General features: G+C 45.6%; 2 protein-coding genes across 5 annotated transcripts in view; both read left to right on the top strand.

Annotated features, from left to right (window-relative positions):
- Positions 1–643, top strand: part of plekhg2 (pleckstrin homology domain containing, family G (with RhoGef domain) member 2) — a 67,823-nt gene extending 67,180 nt beyond the window's left edge. For all 3 annotated transcript variants that reach the window (XM_084952001.1, XM_084952000.1, XM_084952002.1), the window contains one exon: positions 530–643. In XM_084952001.1, coding sequence (XP_084808127.1) covers positions 530–633 — 104 coding nt within the window. In that variant the 3' untranslated portion in view covers positions 634–643. The remainder of the gene's footprint in view (positions 1–529) is intronic.
- Positions 644–1,588: 945 nt separating this feature from the next.
- LOC146372807 (uncharacterized) lies at positions 1,589–17,729 on the top strand. Of its 2 annotated transcripts, none has more exons than XM_084951999.1 (7): positions 1,589–1,693; positions 2,248–2,394; positions 5,402–5,530; positions 6,079–7,855; positions 9,106–9,532; positions 9,879–10,610; positions 12,579–17,729. In XM_084951999.1, the coding sequence occupies exons 1-7, from the start codon at positions 1,688–1,690 to the stop codon at positions 14,938–14,940; spliced, it is 5,580 nt and encodes a 1,859-aa protein (XP_084808125.1). In that variant the 5' UTR covers positions 1,589–1,687; the 3' UTR covers positions 14,941–17,729. The 2 variants fall into 2 exon arrangements, with proteins under 2 accessions (XP_084808125.1, XP_084808124.1); XM_084951998.1 differs by having other exon boundaries at positions 5,399–5,530.
- Positions 17,730–19,375: the final 1,646 nt, after the last annotated feature.

Raw genomic sequence — 19,375 nt, 5'->3', positions numbered from 1 at the left:
ATATTTCTGACTGTCTGAGGCAAAATTTCCCAGATTTAAATCCAATCGAACTGAATCGAATCGATTCTAGAATCAGTGACGACACCCAGCCCTAGTCTGGAGTCCTTGCCACATGCGTCGGGGGTTGGAGAAGTGTTCTTCTACCTTTTTTGTGTAATGGTGTTTGGCTTGTTTGATGCTCCTCTTCAGCTTAGCCCTGGCTGTATTGTAGGCATCTCCTGACCTGAAGGTGGTGTTGCGGGCCTTCAGGAGGAGACGAACATCCCAGTTCATCCAAGGCTTCTGGCTGGGGTACATGGGGATCTGTTTCTGGGTGGTGACACTGTCTGTAGTTTTGGAGATGTAGTCCAGTACAGGTGAGGCGTACTGGTCCAAGTCTGTGTGGGTGAAAGTATTTCAGTCAGTAAGATGAAGATTCCTGACATAACGAGGGTGAATGCAGGAAACTCAAAAACATGTTCTCTTTCATGTGTCGTGTTGTGTAACAGTAAATATGTTGCAATAACCAGCCTCCCTTCCTCTGTTCCAGCTCCTGCCAAAGACATCGAAGCAGTGTTTCATCCCAACGGTGAGACGAGTCAGACTCTTATCCACATGATGAGGCCCGAACCCAAACATCACCCTGAGAGCTAAAATGAAACAAAGAAATCAGAAATGAACTGTGTCCGATTTCTCTGCAGGAGGTTGAAAAAGCCGTCGCTGATAAGATTGTTGTTTTAGTTCATCGGGTTTTAAAGCTGCCACAGCTCCAGTGTCACGTGGAGGTGGAGAAGCAAAGAAAGCTCCCACAGAGATTCCTCCGCTGCAAACGACACCACGAGCCGGGATGTGGCGCTTAGACCTGGTTAATGTTTTCTGGCAAAACTGCGGACTTTCTTCCGTCTTTCATCCACACTCGTTTTACTTCAAAACTAAATAATTAAGACAAATCCAAAAACAATATTGGTGAATAATCCCTCTGCTTTCCAGAAAACGTGAGTTTTCCAGTCATTTTCAGGTGGATTACTCCTTCTGTGCATGTTTGTGCGTTTGTTACAAACCCAGGTTTAGTGCCACAGTGATGTATGAATTGTGGGTAATCGTTTGAGCGGAGCTGGCAGAGATGCTCAGAAAGAATCCGTGAGCTCATGGGGAACCAGTCTCCCAGTCCTGTGTGGACTTTGGTTCTGGGCCTGGATCTCAGTAACTAACAACAGCTGTTCACCACAACTTGTTTTTCACGACTTGTGAATAGAAATGGTGCAGTTCCACAGCCAGGGGGAGCTGTTGCTCCTGGAGTGACATTTACCTGCTGAAGTGCAGAAATCTGAAAGATGAGCTCTGAAACATCACGCCTGTTTCTGAATGAGAAAGCTGACAGCTGCAAAGCTGAGGGGTTGCCACAGTGGGACATGTTTGAACTTGGAAATGTGTTTGCTCCGATATGCATGTCGTTGACTGTGGGAAGCAAATTAGACCGAGCTCATGTGTCCTGCAGCTCTCCAGGTGTGGGTTGGGCTCGGGCCTGCCTGGCTCAAGCATTGTTCAAACATGAAACTTGTGGTTATGTAGTTTCAGATGCCAAGTTGCTAAGTGCCTGAAAACAATAATAATACTTTGATAACACCGTTCTCTTTGTTCTCATCCATCACGGCATCTGTCACCCGTCTCGCCCCACCAATTCGCTCCACCCGGGAATCTCGCAGCTATGAAGGTGAGACCGCGTTCAGATTTCTGGCAAATGTGCAGCTCAGCTGTTAAACACTTCATTAACCATCAAAGATCCTCTGGTCCAACATCTCAACTACATCGTTTTTCACTATCACAATAACATCAGCATATAAACACGGTTGTGTTTGTTGTTTTTATGAATATTTAAAGATTTCTTGTGATAATAGTTATTATTTATTTTTATGATCTGTACAGTTATATTTTCATGAGGTCTAGCTGGCCCAGCTTATTATTATCGCTTCATAAATTTGTTGGGTGCTGAGCATGTCGGGGAGGGAATGGGAAGAAACTTAAACATGAACATTCACATTTATGTCAATATATGTATTACTTAATACATATATGCATTATATATGTATATATGTATATATGTATATATGTATATTTATGTCCATTTAGAAGTATGTCTGTAGTTTGAGGGCGATTTCAGTGATTTCAGTTTGGACCCGCTGAACAGTGATGAGTGTGAGTTTGCACTGCTGGTTTTATGGTGTTTATGCTGGACTGTAAATCTAAAGAAAACTGTTACTGTAACAGCAGGCGGGCAGTGAAAGCGAGCTGTGCCACGCAGACAGCCTGGGCTCAGCAGGCAGCAGCAGCACGTTGGCCTCCTCCATCATAGAGGTGGAGTCCGAGCGGGACGGTGCCAGTTTGAAGCCTCAGCTACGACCGAACAAGGAGGAGGTAACTTTAGCTTGTGCTAGCACTCGTCAGCACTGCAGCCTCAGAGGAGGATGTATCTGCGTTAGTGCTGACCTGATGTCAGGATGGATGGATGGATGGATGGATGGATGAGTGAGTAGACAGACAGATGGATGGATGGATGAATGAGTAGACGGATGGATGGATGGATGAATGAGTAGACGGATGGATGGATGGATGAATGAGTAGACGGATGGATGGATGGATGGATGATGGATGGATGAGTGAGTAGACGGATGGATGGATGAGTGAGTAGACAGATGGATGGATGGATGGATGAGTGAGTAGACGGATGGATGGATGAGTGAGTAGACAGATGGATGGATGGATGGATGAGTGAGTAGACGGATGGATGGATGGATGAGTGAGTAGACGGACGGATGGATGGATGGATGGATGGATGGATGAATGAGTAGACGGATGGATGGATGGATGGATGGATGAGTGAGTAGACGGATGGATGGATGGATGGATGGATGAGTGAGTAGACGGATGGATGGATGGATGGATGGATGAGTGAGTAGACGGATGGATGGATGGATGGATGAGTGAGTAGACAGATGGATGGATGGATGAGTGAGTAGACGGATGGATGGATGGATGGATGAGTGAGTAGACGGATGGATGGATGGATGGATGAGTGAGTAGACGGATGGATGGATGGATGGATGAGTGAGTAGACAGATGGATGGATGGATGAGTGAGTAGACGGATGGATGGATGGATGGATGAGTGAGTAGACGGATGGATGGATGGATGGATGAGTGAGTAGACGGATGGATGGATGGATGAATGGATGAATGGATGAGTGAGTAGACGGATGGATGGATGGATGGATGAGTGAGTAGACAGATGGATGGATGGATGAGTGAGTAGACAGATGGATGGATGGATGGATGGATGGATGAGTGAGTAGACGGATGGATGAGTGAGTAGACAGATGGATGGATGGATGGATGGATGAGTGAGTAGACGGATGGATGAGTGAGTAGACAGATGGATGGATGGATGGATGGATGAGTGAGTAGACGGATGGATGGATGGATGGATGGATGAGTGAGTAGACAGATGGATGGATGGATGAATGGATGAATGGATGAGTGAGTAGACGGATGGATGGATGGATGGATGGATGGATGGATGAGTGAGTAGACAGATGGATGGATGGATGGATGGATGGATGGATGAGTGAGTAGACAGATGGATGGATGGATGGATGGATGAGTGAGTAGACGGATAGATGGATGGATGGATGGATGAGTGAGTAGACGGATGGATGAATGGATGAATGGATGAGTGAGTAGACGGATGGATGGATGGATGGATGGATGAGTGAGTAGACGGATGGATGGATGGATGGATGGATGGATGAATGAGTAGACGGATGGATGAATCAGTAGACGGATGGATGGATGGATGAGTGAGTAGACTGATGGATGGATGGATGGATGGATGAGTGAGTAGACAGATGGATGGATGGATGAGTGAGTAGACGGATGGATGGATGGATGGATGAGTGAGTAGACGGATGGATGGATGGATGGATGAGTGAGTAGACGGATGGATGGATGGATGAATGGATGAGTGAGTAGACGGATGGATGGATGGATGGATGGATGAGTGAGTAGACAGATGGATGGATGGATGGATGAGTGAGTAGACGGATGGATGGATGGATGGATGGATGGATGGATGGATGAGTGAGTAGACAGATGGATGGATGGATGGATGAGTGAGTAGACAGATGGATGGATGGATGGATGGATGAGTGAGTAGACAGATGGATGGATGGATGAGTGAGTAGACAGATGGATGGATGGATGGATGAATGAGTAGACGGATGGATGGATGGATGAGTGAGTAGACGGATGGATGGATGGATGAATGAGTAGACGGATTGATGGATGAGTGAGTAGACGGATGGATGGATGGATGGATGAATGGATGAGTGAGTAGACGGATGGATGGATGGATGGATGGATGGATGAGTGAGTAGACAGATGGATGGATGGATGGATGAGTGAGTAGACAGATGGATGGATGGATGGATGGATGAGTGAGTAGACAGATGGATGGATGGATGAGTGAGTAGACAGATGGATGGATGGATGGATGAATGAGTAGACGGATGGATGGATGGATGAGTGAGTAGACGGATGGATGGATGGATGAATGAGTAGACGGATGGATGGATGAGTGAGTAGACGGATGGATGGATGGATGGATGAATGGATGAGTGAGTAGACGGATGGATCGATGGATGGATGGATGGATGAGTGAGTAGACGGACGGATGGATGGATGGATGGATGAGTGAGTAGACGGATGGATGGATGGATGGATGAGTGAGTAGACGGATGGATGGATGGATGGATGAGTGAGTAGACGGATGGATGGATGGATGGATGGATGAGTGAGTAGACGGATGGATCGATGGATGGATGAGTGAGTAGACGGATGGATCGATGGATGGATGGATGGATGAGTGAGTAGACGGATGGATCGATGGATGGATGAGTGAGTAGACGGATGGATGGATGGATGGATGGATGGATGAGTGAGTAGACGGATGGATCGATGGATGGATGAGTGAGTAGACGGATGGATCGATGGATGGATGGATGGATGAGTGAGTAGACGGATGGATGGATGGATGGATGGATGAGTGAGTAGACGGATGGATGGATGGATGGATGAATGAGTAGACGGATGGATGGATGGATGGATGAGTGAGTAGACAGATGGATGGATGGATGAGTGAGTAGACAGATGGATGGATGGATGAGTGAGTAGACAGATGGATGGATGGAAACTTACAACGGCTCAGGAGCCCTGAGCTGAGCCAATTCCCACTGCAATCCCACTACAGTAATATAATAAAATGTATTTAATCAAACCTGTGCACAGATAGTAGGTTTGAAAACAGGACTGTATCAAAAACTCATAGCATCCTTTTAATGGTGTCTTTTCATTTTTGTTTAAATGAGGAGAAGGAGGAGGAAGAGGAGCTGACCCCCTTCAGTCCTCCTCCCACTCTGTCCATCACAGAGGAGATCCTGGAGTTCATCAACCAGAGTAGAGCCAGAGAGGGGCTCGCTGCCATCCACACTCACATGACGGTTAGAAAACAGAACACCCACCATAACTTGACATGTGGTCAACCACGTTTGAGGACACGAGTCTGAGTCAGCCTCAAGTGGACTATATATTTTTCTGTCTAGCCATACTTGTTTAGATTCAGTGAAACTGTCACACCATGTTGCGATGTCATTGATTATTCACTGATTTACTGAAGACCAACCTTTGTGAAACCTCATGTATAAAGAGGTCAAATCCTGGGTTTTGACATCTGAACATTGTGGCTTAAAATCTTATCACATGACAAATTGCATGTTTAGCAGGAAAGAGCCTTAAGATAGACCATCCATTACCAATGACCTCAAGCAAACAACTCCTTTACTGCATATGTTCTTGTTCAAGTTAGGTTTTATTAATTTAACAAAACAAACCAAATTCAGGCAGATATTTGAACAAATTCCAGTGAATTCCCTCTTTTTCTTTAAAATATTCACTAAACTGTTAAGTAACACACTGGTGGGTGTCCATATCCCACCAGCTAGGATTCATATGACTGTAAGTTTCTTCTTACTTTTTTTTCCCGGTACAGATCAAGGATGAGCCCAAAGAGCCTCTATCCAACCAGACCAACTTCACCTGCCCGCTGCCCCCAGTCACCTCCAGCCAAGAACAAACACACACAATGCCACAGGAACAGGAAAGAGCAGAGATTGAGGATGACATCGTCCAAAGTCAGACACGAGAAAATGAGACAACAGAAAGTGAAGTCCAAGAAATTCAAGTTGCAGAAAGTCAGGTGGAAAAGGGAGAGGAAGTGCTTGGAGAAGTACAAGAAAATGATAAAGAGAAGACGAAAACGAGTGAAAACGAGGATCGACACAAGATTGTCCCACCCCAAACACTAGACCTTCATCGATTCGTCTCAGAAGAGGAAGAAAGCAAAAACAAAGTCATACCGATAGAAGAAGAAGAGTCCACAACTTCCTCCTCAAATCTAGGAGCCCCTAACCAGCCCAACAAGAGATACCACCCGCCTACAAGAGGTTCCCACCTCACCAAGAGAGATAAGAAGATCATTGAAAAGATAAGAAGTTACTATGAGGCAGCAGCTGAGGCTGAAGAGGGCGAGGAAGAGGATGAAGAGCTTGCTGAAGAAGCTGGGTCAAAAAGGAGAAACAGTTTCTCACAAATTCCCTCTGGCTTGGTAAAGGAGACCATGTCACGCTTTGATGTCGGTGGTCACCAGGGGGAGTCAGAAAGTGGACTGTCCAAGTTCGAAGAACCAGAAAGAGATACTGATAGGGAGCACCTTTCTTCCTCTGGTCCAGTTTCTTCCCCATTTCCAGTACTAGCAGATGCAAAGAGTGATGGACAGGCTGATAAACCAATGAGCTCTTTGGATTTTCGAGAAGAGGACCGAGTCAAGTCTTCATCCTCTGCTGCGAGTAACGACGAAGAGATTCCAAATCCGGTAAATTTGCAATCAAACCAAAGCAGGCCTATTGGAGAAGAAACAAAGATTCAGGATCAAAATGAGAATGTTTGCAAAGGATCTTTGGTGGAAAGACGGGAGGAGAAGATGGAAGGAGAGTCCAGAGATCAAACAACCATACCTGGTGCTGGAAACCAAGCTATTACAAATGGGCATGAAGCTAACCCACCAGGCTCAACAGAGGCTAATGGAAGCCATGAAGAAACCTCTACACCTGTGAATACGTGCGAAAAACCTGAGACAAAAACCCAGAACATCTGGACTAGAACCAGAAGCAGAGACCAAGCAAAAGCCATTGGGAACCTCGAGGACCTTCCCAGTCAGATAAAAGTGGGTCGATGGTCTCGCCACTCCAGGATTGTCACTGCTAACCGAGCCCTGTTTGAGACCATGGGATCGGATGTGGCTGGTATCGGGTTATTCGAGGCGAACCCTGTGGTAGACCCTGTGCTGATAGAAAACTCAGAGCGTATTCTAAGCAAGGTCCAAACACTGGCTCGAATGTACAGCGCCAAAGCCAGCACCATGAAGGTCCCCCTGCATCAAAAACGCTCCGGTAGTGGACGGAACCAATCGGTGGTTTCTGCTAGACCGTCTGGACCCTCAAGCCCGAGCCAAAGTAGAAGTCAGATACAGGCTGAAGCTCAAGTCACAGCCGAGCACCAAAAACAATATGAAACAGAAACCGGTCAGTCAGAGTCGAGATGTGCAACCCAAACTTACTCCATGGTCAAAGTTCAAACCCAAAACATAACACAAAGGCAGCAATGTCAGATTCAAACTGAAGACCAGAACCAGATTCAAACCATGAGCTGGAAGACCAAAGAGATCCAGGAAGAGAGGACAGTAAAGACAGCAGAGAGCCTCACACCAGGTAAGCTGCCTTTTCTAAGACTTCCTCTAAGATGCTGTTACTTTGGGTTTTTTGAAGACAGTCCAGGACCAAATTATTGTGTTAGCATAAGATAAGATAAGATCTCTCTTTTTTGTCAGTACTCATCCCACGTCGGCATTATGCACAACACAACACAACACAAACAACACAACACGGTAACTTAATAAATACAAAAGATGGAAAAATAAAAAGAATGAGTGTATGTGTAACACTCTATCCACGGTCTCAGAGGAAGTCTCTGATCCAGCTGCAGGTGGTAGAAGGAAGTCCAATATCCAGCAGTTTTACTATTAGTCTGTCTGTGGATTATCAAATTAAAAGCAGCGCTAAAGTCAAGAAAGAGCAGCCTGGCGTAACGGCCCTGTTGTTCCAGGTGAGAGATGGTGGTGTGCTGAACTCCCTGCCATACCTGTCCTGAGTTGTTATTGCTGAAGTGGTCTTAAATCCTCCTCTTGTACGCTGCCTTGGCCTCTCTGTTGCCTCTTTTCAACTCAGATCCGGCTGCACTGTACTGCGTACCATCACCGGATCTGAAAGCGGCGTCACGTTGCTTCAGCAGGACCTGGACCTCTTTAGTCATCCAGGGTTGGTTACAATACACCTGGAGACGTTTGTCCACAGTGACACTGTTGGTACAGAAGTTAATATATGAGAGCACTGATGCTGTGTGCTCTTCGAGGTCCTGGTGTTCAAACACCGTCCAGTCCTGCAGCTGATGTGATGCACCTTCTGGCCAGGTTTTCTTTGTGGCTGGGGGCTCTCCTCCTAACGTGTATGCAGGGATCAGCAGTATGGAACTGTGGTCTAACAAACCTCGATGTGGTAGATGTTGCTGTAGGCTTTATCCAGTGTGTTTTGCTGCAGCCAAGTCTCTGTGAGCAGTGTAATGCTGCTGTCCCATACACACCTGTTGATTCGTCTGTTTTGTTGGACAGGAAAATACCTGGAAGACTGTAAGTGGACTCTACTCGATATAGAGGAGTGAAAAACACATACGCCCACACACATACACTTAGAAAGTATAAAATACAAAGCACCGAACGTGAGGAGCAGTGAGCCGCTGCATCTGTGGGCGCCGCCCATCATATGGACTGGTCGTATGAATATAAAGCCCCACCCATACTAAACGGATTCATTTCTCACCAGATTAATGACTCCCAACAGGGCCCGGTTCCAATACTCTATGATATGATATGGTTCATACTCTATATTTCATTGTGTTTTCTCAGATGTCCAGGAGGCTGCGATGGAGCCAGTTGAACCTCAGTTGTTTGGTCATGTGTTTGTCAAAGAACAGATGACCACCCAGCAGACGAATGGAATTAGCCTCTCCAGGCCGAGAGACTTCATCTCTGCTTTGACCAGAGAAAGAGACTCTGGTGTAGGCCGTACTCTGAGTGAAACTTCCCAGACCTCCACCACACCTCAAGAAAATCCAGCCCCTTTGTTAAGCAACCAATCATCCAGTCTGACCCAGGTGAACAGCTATGAGCACAGGTACACCTCACCTGGAGCATCCTCATCTTCTACAACAACCATTCAGCATCTCAGGACACAAGCTGGAGACTGGAGCTCCAGCTTGTGCTGCCCTGCCAGTAACAAGGACTCCTCCAGGGATGACCCCCTGAATGAGAACAGGGATGTGCATCCAGATGTGTGAGTACTTTACTAATTAAGTAAAAATGAAAGGACTATAAAAATAAAGGATTAAGTACAAAAAATGAGTTGAGATGATAAATTATGGTTAATCATATACATACATGAATAAACATTAGTCAGTACCATGGTAAATGACCAAATGCTTATAAATGATGGAAGGCAGAAGGAGTGAAGCTCAGATCCGACAGAAACCACAAGCATGACATGAAATGGTCTTTCTAGCATTTTATAGGCTCACCATGGTGCACATTGAAATGAGTGAGATTAGCTAAATTTGGTTTGCAGTTCAGAGCAGCAGCAGCAGATTCACTCCTACTACTTTTCTCCTTGTGGTTGCCTGCAGGCCGGAGCAGCAGAGTGGTCGGCACCATGCTTATTCAGCCAGAGAGTCCGGAGAAATCATCACCCAACCCGCTCCCTCGGAGCCACGTCTGTGTGCTGAGCACTGCAGAAAAGTGACCAAAGAGGAGGATAACCAAGACAAAGACAAGCAGGACGCAGCAGCTGAACAATGTATACAAGCTAGAGTAGAACACAGCTTCACAGATAACAAGGATACGCTGAGCAAAGACGTGAATGTTTACGCAGCGCCTGAATTCAGTGTTTGCACAGGAAATGCAAATGCAGACACGTCTTCAGGAAAGTGCAACAGCTCTGCAAGACCTCACTCAGGGCCGAGCAGAGAGCAGAGAGAAACAGAGGAGGGCAGCACTGTGCTGCGAAACCAGCGTCCGCAGAAGACATCAGCAGAGGAACTCTCCAGCGACGAGGGTTCAGCAGGGCGCTTTGGTGAATGGAGACCCTTAGGAGAGCTTCCTGCTCAGCCTTCCCAGAGTCTTCCCTTACTCACAGCCTCCGGCTCTTCACACGTAAGCTGCCACGCACTCACAGAAACCCCAGGGCATCACAGTTCAAGAGAAAACGAACCAAGTCCATCAAACCCCACTCAGCTGCAGTCTGAAGACCATCTGCCAACATTCACCAGCCAAAGGCCGCTCGACCTGCTGACAACGCTGGGCAAACGGGCTTCATCTGATCCCCCGAATGTCAATAGCATGCCTGAAGGTGACCACAGGTGTGTATGGACCTGATAACTGACAAGCAAAAGTGCAGAAAACCCAGAATCTGTGCAAGCTCACACTGCTCTGACAGCTCCCAAAGTTTATGACTGGCAGTTAGTCAAGAGCTGAACTAAGGCCCAGTATGAGATAAGAAGGATATTTCTGAAGTGTGAATCATGCACAGTTAAATAACTAAAAGCATGCAGCAGGAAATGAGCAGAATAACTGCACTTTAGACATTTCGTGAGCAATTGGAAGAGTTTTTGCAAAGTAATAATAATAATCTGATGAAGGTGGCCAATAAGGGGAACCTGGTCTGTCTTTATGAACTCGAAACCCTAATAAACCAGCAAGCGTAGCCCGTGCTTTTCAGTTTAACCTATTTTGATCTGCTTCTTTTTTCTTCTTTTATATAAGAAATGAAATGTGGCTGTATTAACACGAAGGTGAAGTTCAAGCCAGGACACATGTTTTCATTAACGCGTATGCCTCGAGGTTCTCTTGCTCTTGTAATCTTTGGCACTTTATTTCAAGCCAGACTAAATTTTATTTGGCTTCTGATCAGTAGAAGAATTTGCCTTCAGCCACATAATTTACCTTTGTTTGTCACGTTACAACTTTCTGTTACCACTAAAACGTTTATACAGTACTTTGTACAGTTCTAAAGAACTTGAAAGTCGATGTTTAGTACGACCACCTTAATTCTTCGTGTTTCTTAAGGAATCTTCAGGAATACTTCTCTGGGCTTCTTGGAGGACGTTCAAAGCTCCTCTTTGGATGTTTCTGCCTTTTTGCTGATCTCTGTCAGGATGATCTCTCACTGCTTCAGTGATTTTGAGGTCTGGGCTCTTCTTTTTCAAATTTCACATATGGATCCATCGCTCCATCAGACCTGATTTTCAGTCCAGTTCTTGTGTCGTTTTCATGCCTCAGCCTTTTCACCACGTTTCTCTTCATTATCAACGGCCTTCTGGCAGACGTCCTTCCACTGAGATGTTTCTGACGAAGTTTCGGTGAAGGATGAAGATTTTCTTCCTCTTTCTTATGGACATCGTTTCAGACACTGTAGATCAAACCTCTTCTTTTGTCCTTCACTTGTCCATTTTCCTCAGATTTTTAAGAACACGCTGCACGTCATGCTGAAGTACTCTCAGCTAACAGCTGATCAGTTTGTTGGTGCAAAAATAGTATTTCGTATCAAACTATCTTTATCGTTATTTTTGACATTTTTCATGGATTCATCTAAGGAAATGGGAACAAATGATGTGTTTCTGTGACTGGCTGCTGGCAACAAGGAGCCTAAAGATGCAATTAAAACTGCTTCTTTTCTAAGTTGTCTCTTATATGTAGAGACAACACTAGGTCATCGCTTTTTATGCTTGGTCAAAGTTCAGTGGCTTAACAAGGGGAAAAAAACATTTCTGTGAAACTGGTCAGATAGAAGGACTCAACTGGGTTTCAGATTCGTCTGGCAGAAGTAAGATCTTACCAGTCACAATAGGAGGGAAAAAATCTATATTTTAAGGAAAGAAACCATCCTTAAATTGTGGTCAGTCAGAATAGTTTAACTCTCTTAAACTGTAGCTAAAGCTGCAGTGAAAGGAGAACATTGACATTACAGAGTACTGATAAGAAAGTTAGCTCACGGGGATCCGTCCGGCCCAGGAGCCGCTGCCAGTCGCCTCTGAGGCCTTTCCCAAACCAGAGCTTCAATTCATGCTCACATCATCTGCCATTATTTACTAGAAACGCTGTCAAACCTAAATGAGGATGTGGTCCCAACTACTGAATGTTCCTTACATTAAGCTTAAAGTGCCATTTTTGGCCCTTCTGCTGTAGTGTTAGCTGGTTTTTATCACTTGGAAAGACGAGAGTCACAATGTCCATGTCAGAGAAGCTTCTTTAAATATAACTGCAGTGATTTTTTTATTTAATTCGATAAACTAGATGTTTTTAAACCTGTGCTTCTCTGTAACTTACAGGGACCCAAAAGAGCCAGGATGCCCGACCAAACTTCCGATCTTCAAGACTCAGGAGGGGAGAACTACCCAGGCTATTACCACCCCTGACCAGGGCACCTCTGCACCCTCAGCCTTCAAACCCAGCCTGAGACACCGCTCTCCTTCTCCTCATAGAGCTCCTCCTACCTCCTCAGTACGAGCACCACCTTGCTCCTCACCATTCAGGCTTATTCCAGCATCTTCTCCCACTCCTGTATGCCCAAACAACATCTCCAAGGCTCTTTCCAGTTTATCTCCGACTCCCCCTTTAACCAGGAAAGCCCCGTCTACCCCCTCTCCTGCATCTTCCTCATCATCTGTAAGAGGCCCTCCTCCCTCCCCTACATCATCCTCTACCCTTCGCTCTCCCACATGCTCCTCCCCCATCACTTCCTCCTCCACATTTACCAAATCCTTAGCTGCCTCCTGCATCAGTCAGTCCATCAGTCAGAGTATGGCAAAAGACAACACTGCCCGCAGCAGCGTGAATCAAAGTCCCTCCTTACCTTCCTCTCACTTACGACGGCGTTCCCCTTCTCCCAAACCTCCTTCCAGCACACCTGCTTGTGCTCAGTTAGGATGTTCCAAGGATGGGTACCAACATCCAAGATGCCCACCGTCCACTCTCCGGACCTCTTGCACTTCTCCGTCCCTCGTGCCATCTTCTCCTCCCTCTCTTTCCCAACGCTCTCCAAGTCCATCCCATTACCAGCCGGCCTATGCTTCATCCTCTTCACCACGTCCCTCATTCCTTCACAGCAAAACTGGTTCTTCACAGAATTCAAACAACAACAACAATCACAGCACAGCAATCAGTCAAGTGAGCTGCAGCTTTAACAGTGCTCTCAGTAATGGAGGTTGGTTGGTAAGTCCACAGAAGGAGACATTCTCTAATGGGAGCAGTAAAGCCGCGGTAAAGCAACAATCCCAAGATTCTCTCTGGTCAGGATCACACAACCGTGTAGCCCGGCCTTTCTCCGCATCCGAACCCAACTCACGAGTTCAGTCCCCATCTCCCTCTCCAGCTTCATTCATTCACCTCTGCTCTCCACCTCCACAGCACAATTTCTCCTCCCCCATGGCAAATAAACCGCCCCATCCCCGGAGCTCAAGGGTAGGAAGTGCAAGTTCCCATAACCCATTAGGTCTAACTTTGGAGCTACCCATCACCTCTTCCATGACTTCTTCTTCATGTCCGAGCCCGCGGATCCTCTCCCCACCTCCTATCGGTGTGTCAGTGAATGTTTGGGCAAACAATGTTGCGACACCTCAGCCTAGAAACGCTAGATATGTTTCCTCCTCTGCCTCTCCTTCTCTTTCATCAACATTGGCGTCTTTCCCAACTTCTTCTTCGTCCTCCTTTGTCCCACAGAGTGGTTTCAAAGGATCTTTCCCTTCTGGACCCTGCCCTACCACCTCCCTAAGCCTCCGCAGGTCTTTCTCCTCCAGCCTGGCCGACAGACCTTCCAGCCCAGCCCGGCTCAACGCTGCTGCCCAGCGACGTTCCTGGGCAGACGGCAGCCGAAGGTCCCTAGGTTTCAGTGGAAATGCCCATCCTTCTTTTGACCAACACGAGTCCTGTCCGGTCAGTCCAAGGAGTGGATGGACCTCTTACAGCAGCTCACCCGCATGCCTCAGCCCTGAAAATGGGCTTCAGTCCCCACCCTCATCCAGCAAGTTTTCCCCAGGGAACGGCACCGGGGGTGGGCAGCATTTTACCAGCGTGCCCTGGCCAGATGTGCGAGAGCTTTCAAACAAATACAATGGAACGGATATCCCGGATACAGGCGATACTTGCACCATCAGTGCCTCGTCTCCTACCCCTGTGTCCTCCACTGCTTCATCAGACAGGCAGATAGACTGGGAAGATCCCGAGTTACAGGAGGGAAACTGTCGGAGCCAGCTGATCTGCGCCTACCTTAGCCGACCCTCCAGTGAGCAAAACCTCACCTCCTCAAGTCTGACTCTGTCCACCTCAGGAATGACCTCTCCTCCACCTGCCCCCTACCAACACCACCAATTCCACATCAAACCACCACCTCAGGTTCAAATCTATACCACAGCAACTCCTGTGTCCCCAGTCTCTTCTCCCCTGCCCTCAAGAGCATCACCACTACCCAAACAGGGCAACCACAAGGCCAGTTATGCCACCACAGTCAACCTACAAATTGCTGGAAGTGGCAGAATAACCTCCTTCAGCACGGCCCAAGTTAGCCTAACCCAAACCCTGCAGGGTGGAGCAGGAGCTGGAGTAGCAGCACAGGGGCAGATGGTGAGGAGAGTAAGCATCAACGGACTCTCACAGCTTCCTTCAGCTCTTCCTCAGAACTGCAACAGGATATAAAGCAGTGAGACTAGTCTTTCATTCATGGAGCCAGAAGGGAAAATATGTGCAAAGAACACAGCGGGCGTGGTTTTGTTTCTCACGAATGGTCCCGACCTCACCTCGCCGTGTAAGATAGATGTTTTATATGTGCAGTGTTCACATGTCGCAACAAACAAAACAAGTTTTTCACTGTCTGTTATAAAAGATGGGCGTAGCCACAGTGACGTCACAGGTTGGTTACGAAACAGGAAGTGGTGAGCGAGGGGTGGGCCTGAAACAGCCCTCAGTCAAAACGTTAACCCACCACGAAGCACTGTCATCTTTATCCTCCTTTCCTGACTCTGATGGGACCAAAATTTCCACAACTCATAACTGAAGGTTCATCAGGAAATTGAGCCCATTGTTTATACGGGCCTCACGTTTTTATCTGACTTTGAATGCATGCTGACGGAACTGTTTGCAGAAAGGTCAGAATATGGCGCAGAACAAAGGACTTTGTAAGTAACACTGTTCCTATGTGATCCCCCCGTCCACAGCTGGATGTGATGGATTATGACCAGCTAAAGGTTGGAAGATTGCTTTGATCAGTCCTGGACTACCTGTGGATGCATTTGAGACTTTTTTTTGGAAAAGACTTTCAAACTTTTAGCATTTATTGAGCTGGAGTACATCCCAACCCTGCAAACAGATGTTTTGAAGGTCCAACTATGCTGTATCCAATCATGTGTATTATGTTTGTGATCTTTTCTCTTTTTTTAAATATATATATATATATATATATATAGTGTTGGACAAACATCCATATGCGGCTGTCTGAGGCCAGTGTTAAAAGTTGTTAACTGTGGTTAATGATCCATCTCTTTTTTTAATCCTTTTTCCTTCTTTTTTATCTTATTGTTTATTTATGAAGTTAGTCTTATTTTCTTTGGCACTTAATATCCTTAAAGTAATTTTGGTATTTTTGCACAGTGTCTTCAGCTCTTGGGTGCATGCATTGAGTGTGTGTATGCGTGTGTATGTTTGACATGACGTGTCTGGTAAAGTTTTACTTTTAACTTCAGACCAAGCTGATATCTGTGTTTTTGCTGAACTTGGTACTCACTCTGCTGATACCAGTGCCGTCCAGAAACCTCCTCCAGAAAACTCGTGAACTCCAGAGGTTGCCAAGATGGATACTGGAGCATTAGCAGACTTGGGTCACTCCTCAGTTTGGACACATATTTTCACTGAGATTTTTTTTTTCACTACACTTTTATTTATATAATTCCAAGACACGACAACAGTTGCTTCAAACTTCTTCATATTGTAGGGTAAAAACCTTACAGTATTATACAAGGTCTTAAATAATCAGGCCCCATCTTATCTTAATGACCTTGTAGTACCATATCACCCTATTAGAGCACTTCGCTCTCGCTCTGCAGGCCTACTTGTTGTTCCTAGAGTATTTAAAAGTAGAATGGGAGGCAGAGCCTTCAGTTTTCAGGCCCCTCTTCTGTGGAACCAGCTTCCAGTTTGGATTCGGGAGACAGACACTATCTCTACTTTTAAGATTAGGCTTCAAACTTTCCTTTTTGCTAAAGCATATAGTTAGGGCTGGACCAGGTGACCCTGAATCCTCCCTTAGTTATGCTGCAATAGACGTAGGCTGCCGGGGATTCCCATGATGCATTGGGTTTTTCCTTTCCAGTCACCTTTCTCACTCACTATGTATTAATAGACCTCTCTGCATTGAATCACACTTTTTCTCTGTATGTATTATTGTAGGGTCTACCTTACAATATAAAGCGCCTTGAGGCCACTGTTGCTGTGATTTGGTGTTATATAACTAAAATTGAATTGAATTTAAAAACTCTCTTTTAACAGGAAGAAACATCCAGCAAAACCAGGCTCAGGGAGGGACAGCCAGCAGCCTACATCCGCATATCTAAGGGAGAATTTAAATTTTGTCTCCTGTTAAAGAAAAACACACTGTTCGAGTTTTGCAGCTTAGTCAATACTTCAAAAAACAGGAAGGGAAGAAATATGATTGTTATCTTAAAATCGTCCATAGCAACAGTGTGAAAGACTTTAAGGCCACTGAACGACCCACAAGCATCTCGTGTTGTTAGGTAAAATGTGTATTGCTGGAATCATTCACACTGATTTCTGCATCAAAAGCCTCTTTGTGAGAGCTCGACTGTTGCTAGCAGATCTCCTACAGATTGGGTGGAAGACACCGACTCATCTGCAGAAACTCGCCGAGCTGGAGTTAAACTTTAAAACGTGCCTTACCTCTAAAACCAACACTTTTCTAATGGCAGATGTTCTCCACTTCCAGTTTTTGTGTCACACACAGTTTCATTACCAGTTGGCAAATGTTTGCAGACAGGTTGGCATCCTCCTTGTCACCTACTTGCAACGGACGCAGCTTGCAATAGCAAAAGGGGGTTTTGGTGTGGCTCAATTTCACGATACCAACTGCTAGCAACTGCCCACAGCCACCTGCCAGCTGGTCAGAGAACACAGAGCCTTAGCTGATGTACTTCCCTGGTGATGCTTGGAGTTGAAGAAGGTTTTTTCTTTTACAGTTACATTATTGTATCTTGAAAGATTGGTTATTAAAAGAATCAAAAATATGAAACTAATGCATGTTTAAAAACATAATAAAATGCTGAATGAGTTGTGAGGTTTCTGCAGGGCACTGGTGACAATCTGCAGGGACCAGAATCTTACTGGTAACAGGTAAAAAAGGGAACTTTAACTAAATCTTCTTCCAGTAAACCTGAGACAGTTTGAGAAATACAGGAAATAAAAGTGTGAGTTTTAAAGCCCGACCTCCTGCTTTACTGTTTGCTGCCTCTGGCGTCTGTGACATCTTTACCTGCCTTACCTGTGAGTCCCCATCTTGCCACACACCAGGTTACATGCCAACACCATCAGCGCCGTCACATTTTCTGATATTAAGCTTGGATTACAGGAGCCAGTTAAACCTGATGCAGTCCTGAGCCTGCTTATTAAAGCAGATTGCCAAAGAGCTGCTGCTGACTGAACTCCTGTGATATGCACACTACTCCTTTAAGTATTTGATCTCTGATAAGTGCCGTGCAGTTTCAGTTTTGCTTCTATTCGACTTTAACCTTTAGTTTCCGCATGCCTTCTCACGCATTCTTTGTTGATCTGCAGTTCATCATTAGCCGTCCTCACAACCGGACTGTTGGTAAGAGCTCATTTTATTTCTAAGATTTAATGAGAAATCCAGCTGGTTTTAACTTCTGTGTACATGTTAAAGAATTAATGCTGATGGCAGATATAACTAAATATAAGATGAAGCATTTTCACAGTAGGGTCATGATGGCAGGAGTATATGCACGGTTGGAGGAGGTTAAATCATAGAGTGAAGTATAGGAAACATTGGAAGGCTGAGGGAAAGTGAATATCTGAACCTTAACCCTCCACAGTCCATCCAGTACTTGTGATCTCAGACTCCCACCACTGTCTTCAGTCAGTATTTACAGTGGCAGCATTTCAAAATCATATTTATGAAAAAGGAAGAAGTTAGCATTTCTCTGTCTAAACATACAGTTAGGCTCATATATGTTTATATTTGGACTGACACAAGTTTGGGTTTTTACCCGTTTGTTGAAACATATTCCAATTATAGTTAGAAAACGGACATGGACGTGATGTGCAGACTCTCAGCTTTCATTTGAGGGTTTCCAAATTCAAACTGGATGAAGGCGTTAAGAGTTGCAGCTCCTTAACACGTGCCACCCTCTTTTTAAATGGACCAAAAGTAACTGGACAATGACTCAAAGGCTGCTTCATGTTCAGGTGTGGGCAGATCCTTTGTTGTGTCTTTATCAAGTCAGCAGATAAAAGCCTGGAGCTGATTTGTGTTGTGGTGCTTGAATTTGGATGATTTTGCTGTGAACAGACAACATGAGGTCAAAGGAGCTCTCCATGTAGGTGAAACAAGAAATCCTTAAACTGTGAAAACAGGAAAAAACATTTGAGAAATGGCTATAATATTAGGAAGGGTGATATCTACAGCTTTGTACATCCTGAGAAAGAACAAATGCACTGCAGAACTCAGCAACGCAAAAAGACCAGGACGTCCACAGAAGACACCAGTGGGGTATGATGGCAGAATCATTTCCATGGTGAAGAGAAACCCCATCACAGCAGCCAACCAAGTGAACAATGCTGTATCGATATCCACGCCACTTCACGAATCCAAAGGCTAGACTGGACTTTGCTAATAAACATTTTAAAAAGCCGGCACAGACCTGGAAAAACATTCTTTGGACAGATGAGACCAAAATCAAGCTCTACCAGAACGATGGCAAGAATAAAGAATGGAGCAGGCGCAGAACAACTCATGACCCAAAGCACACGCATCATCTGTAAGACACGGCGGAGGCAGTGTGATGGCGGCCTGTGGCGTTGGGACACTAGTGTTTACTGATGAGGTGTC

The sequence above is a fragment of the Perissodus microlepis genome, chromosome 14, assembly GCF_051167445.1.
Source record: "Perissodus microlepis isolate ML-2025 ecotype Zambia chromosome 14, ASM5116744v1, whole genome shotgun sequence".
NCBI classification, from domain to species: Eukaryota; Metazoa; Chordata; class Actinopteri; order Cichliformes; family Cichlidae; genus Perissodus; species Perissodus microlepis.
Note: the sequence above shows the minus strand (reverse complement) of the source record. Positions and strands in the feature narration are given on the sequence as shown.

Excerpts from the sequence above, each read along its gene's own strand:
- LOC146372807 (XM_084951998.1), top strand. Across the intron at positions 5,531-6,078 it reads CCATCCACACTCACATGACG|ATCAAGGATGAGCCCAAAGA; the intron begins GTTAGAAAACAG and ends TTCCCGGTACAG. Across the intron at positions 7,856-9,105 it reads AGCAGAGAGCCTCACACCAG|ATGTCCAGGAGGCTGCGATG; the intron begins GTAAGCTGCCTT and ends GTGTTTTCTCAG.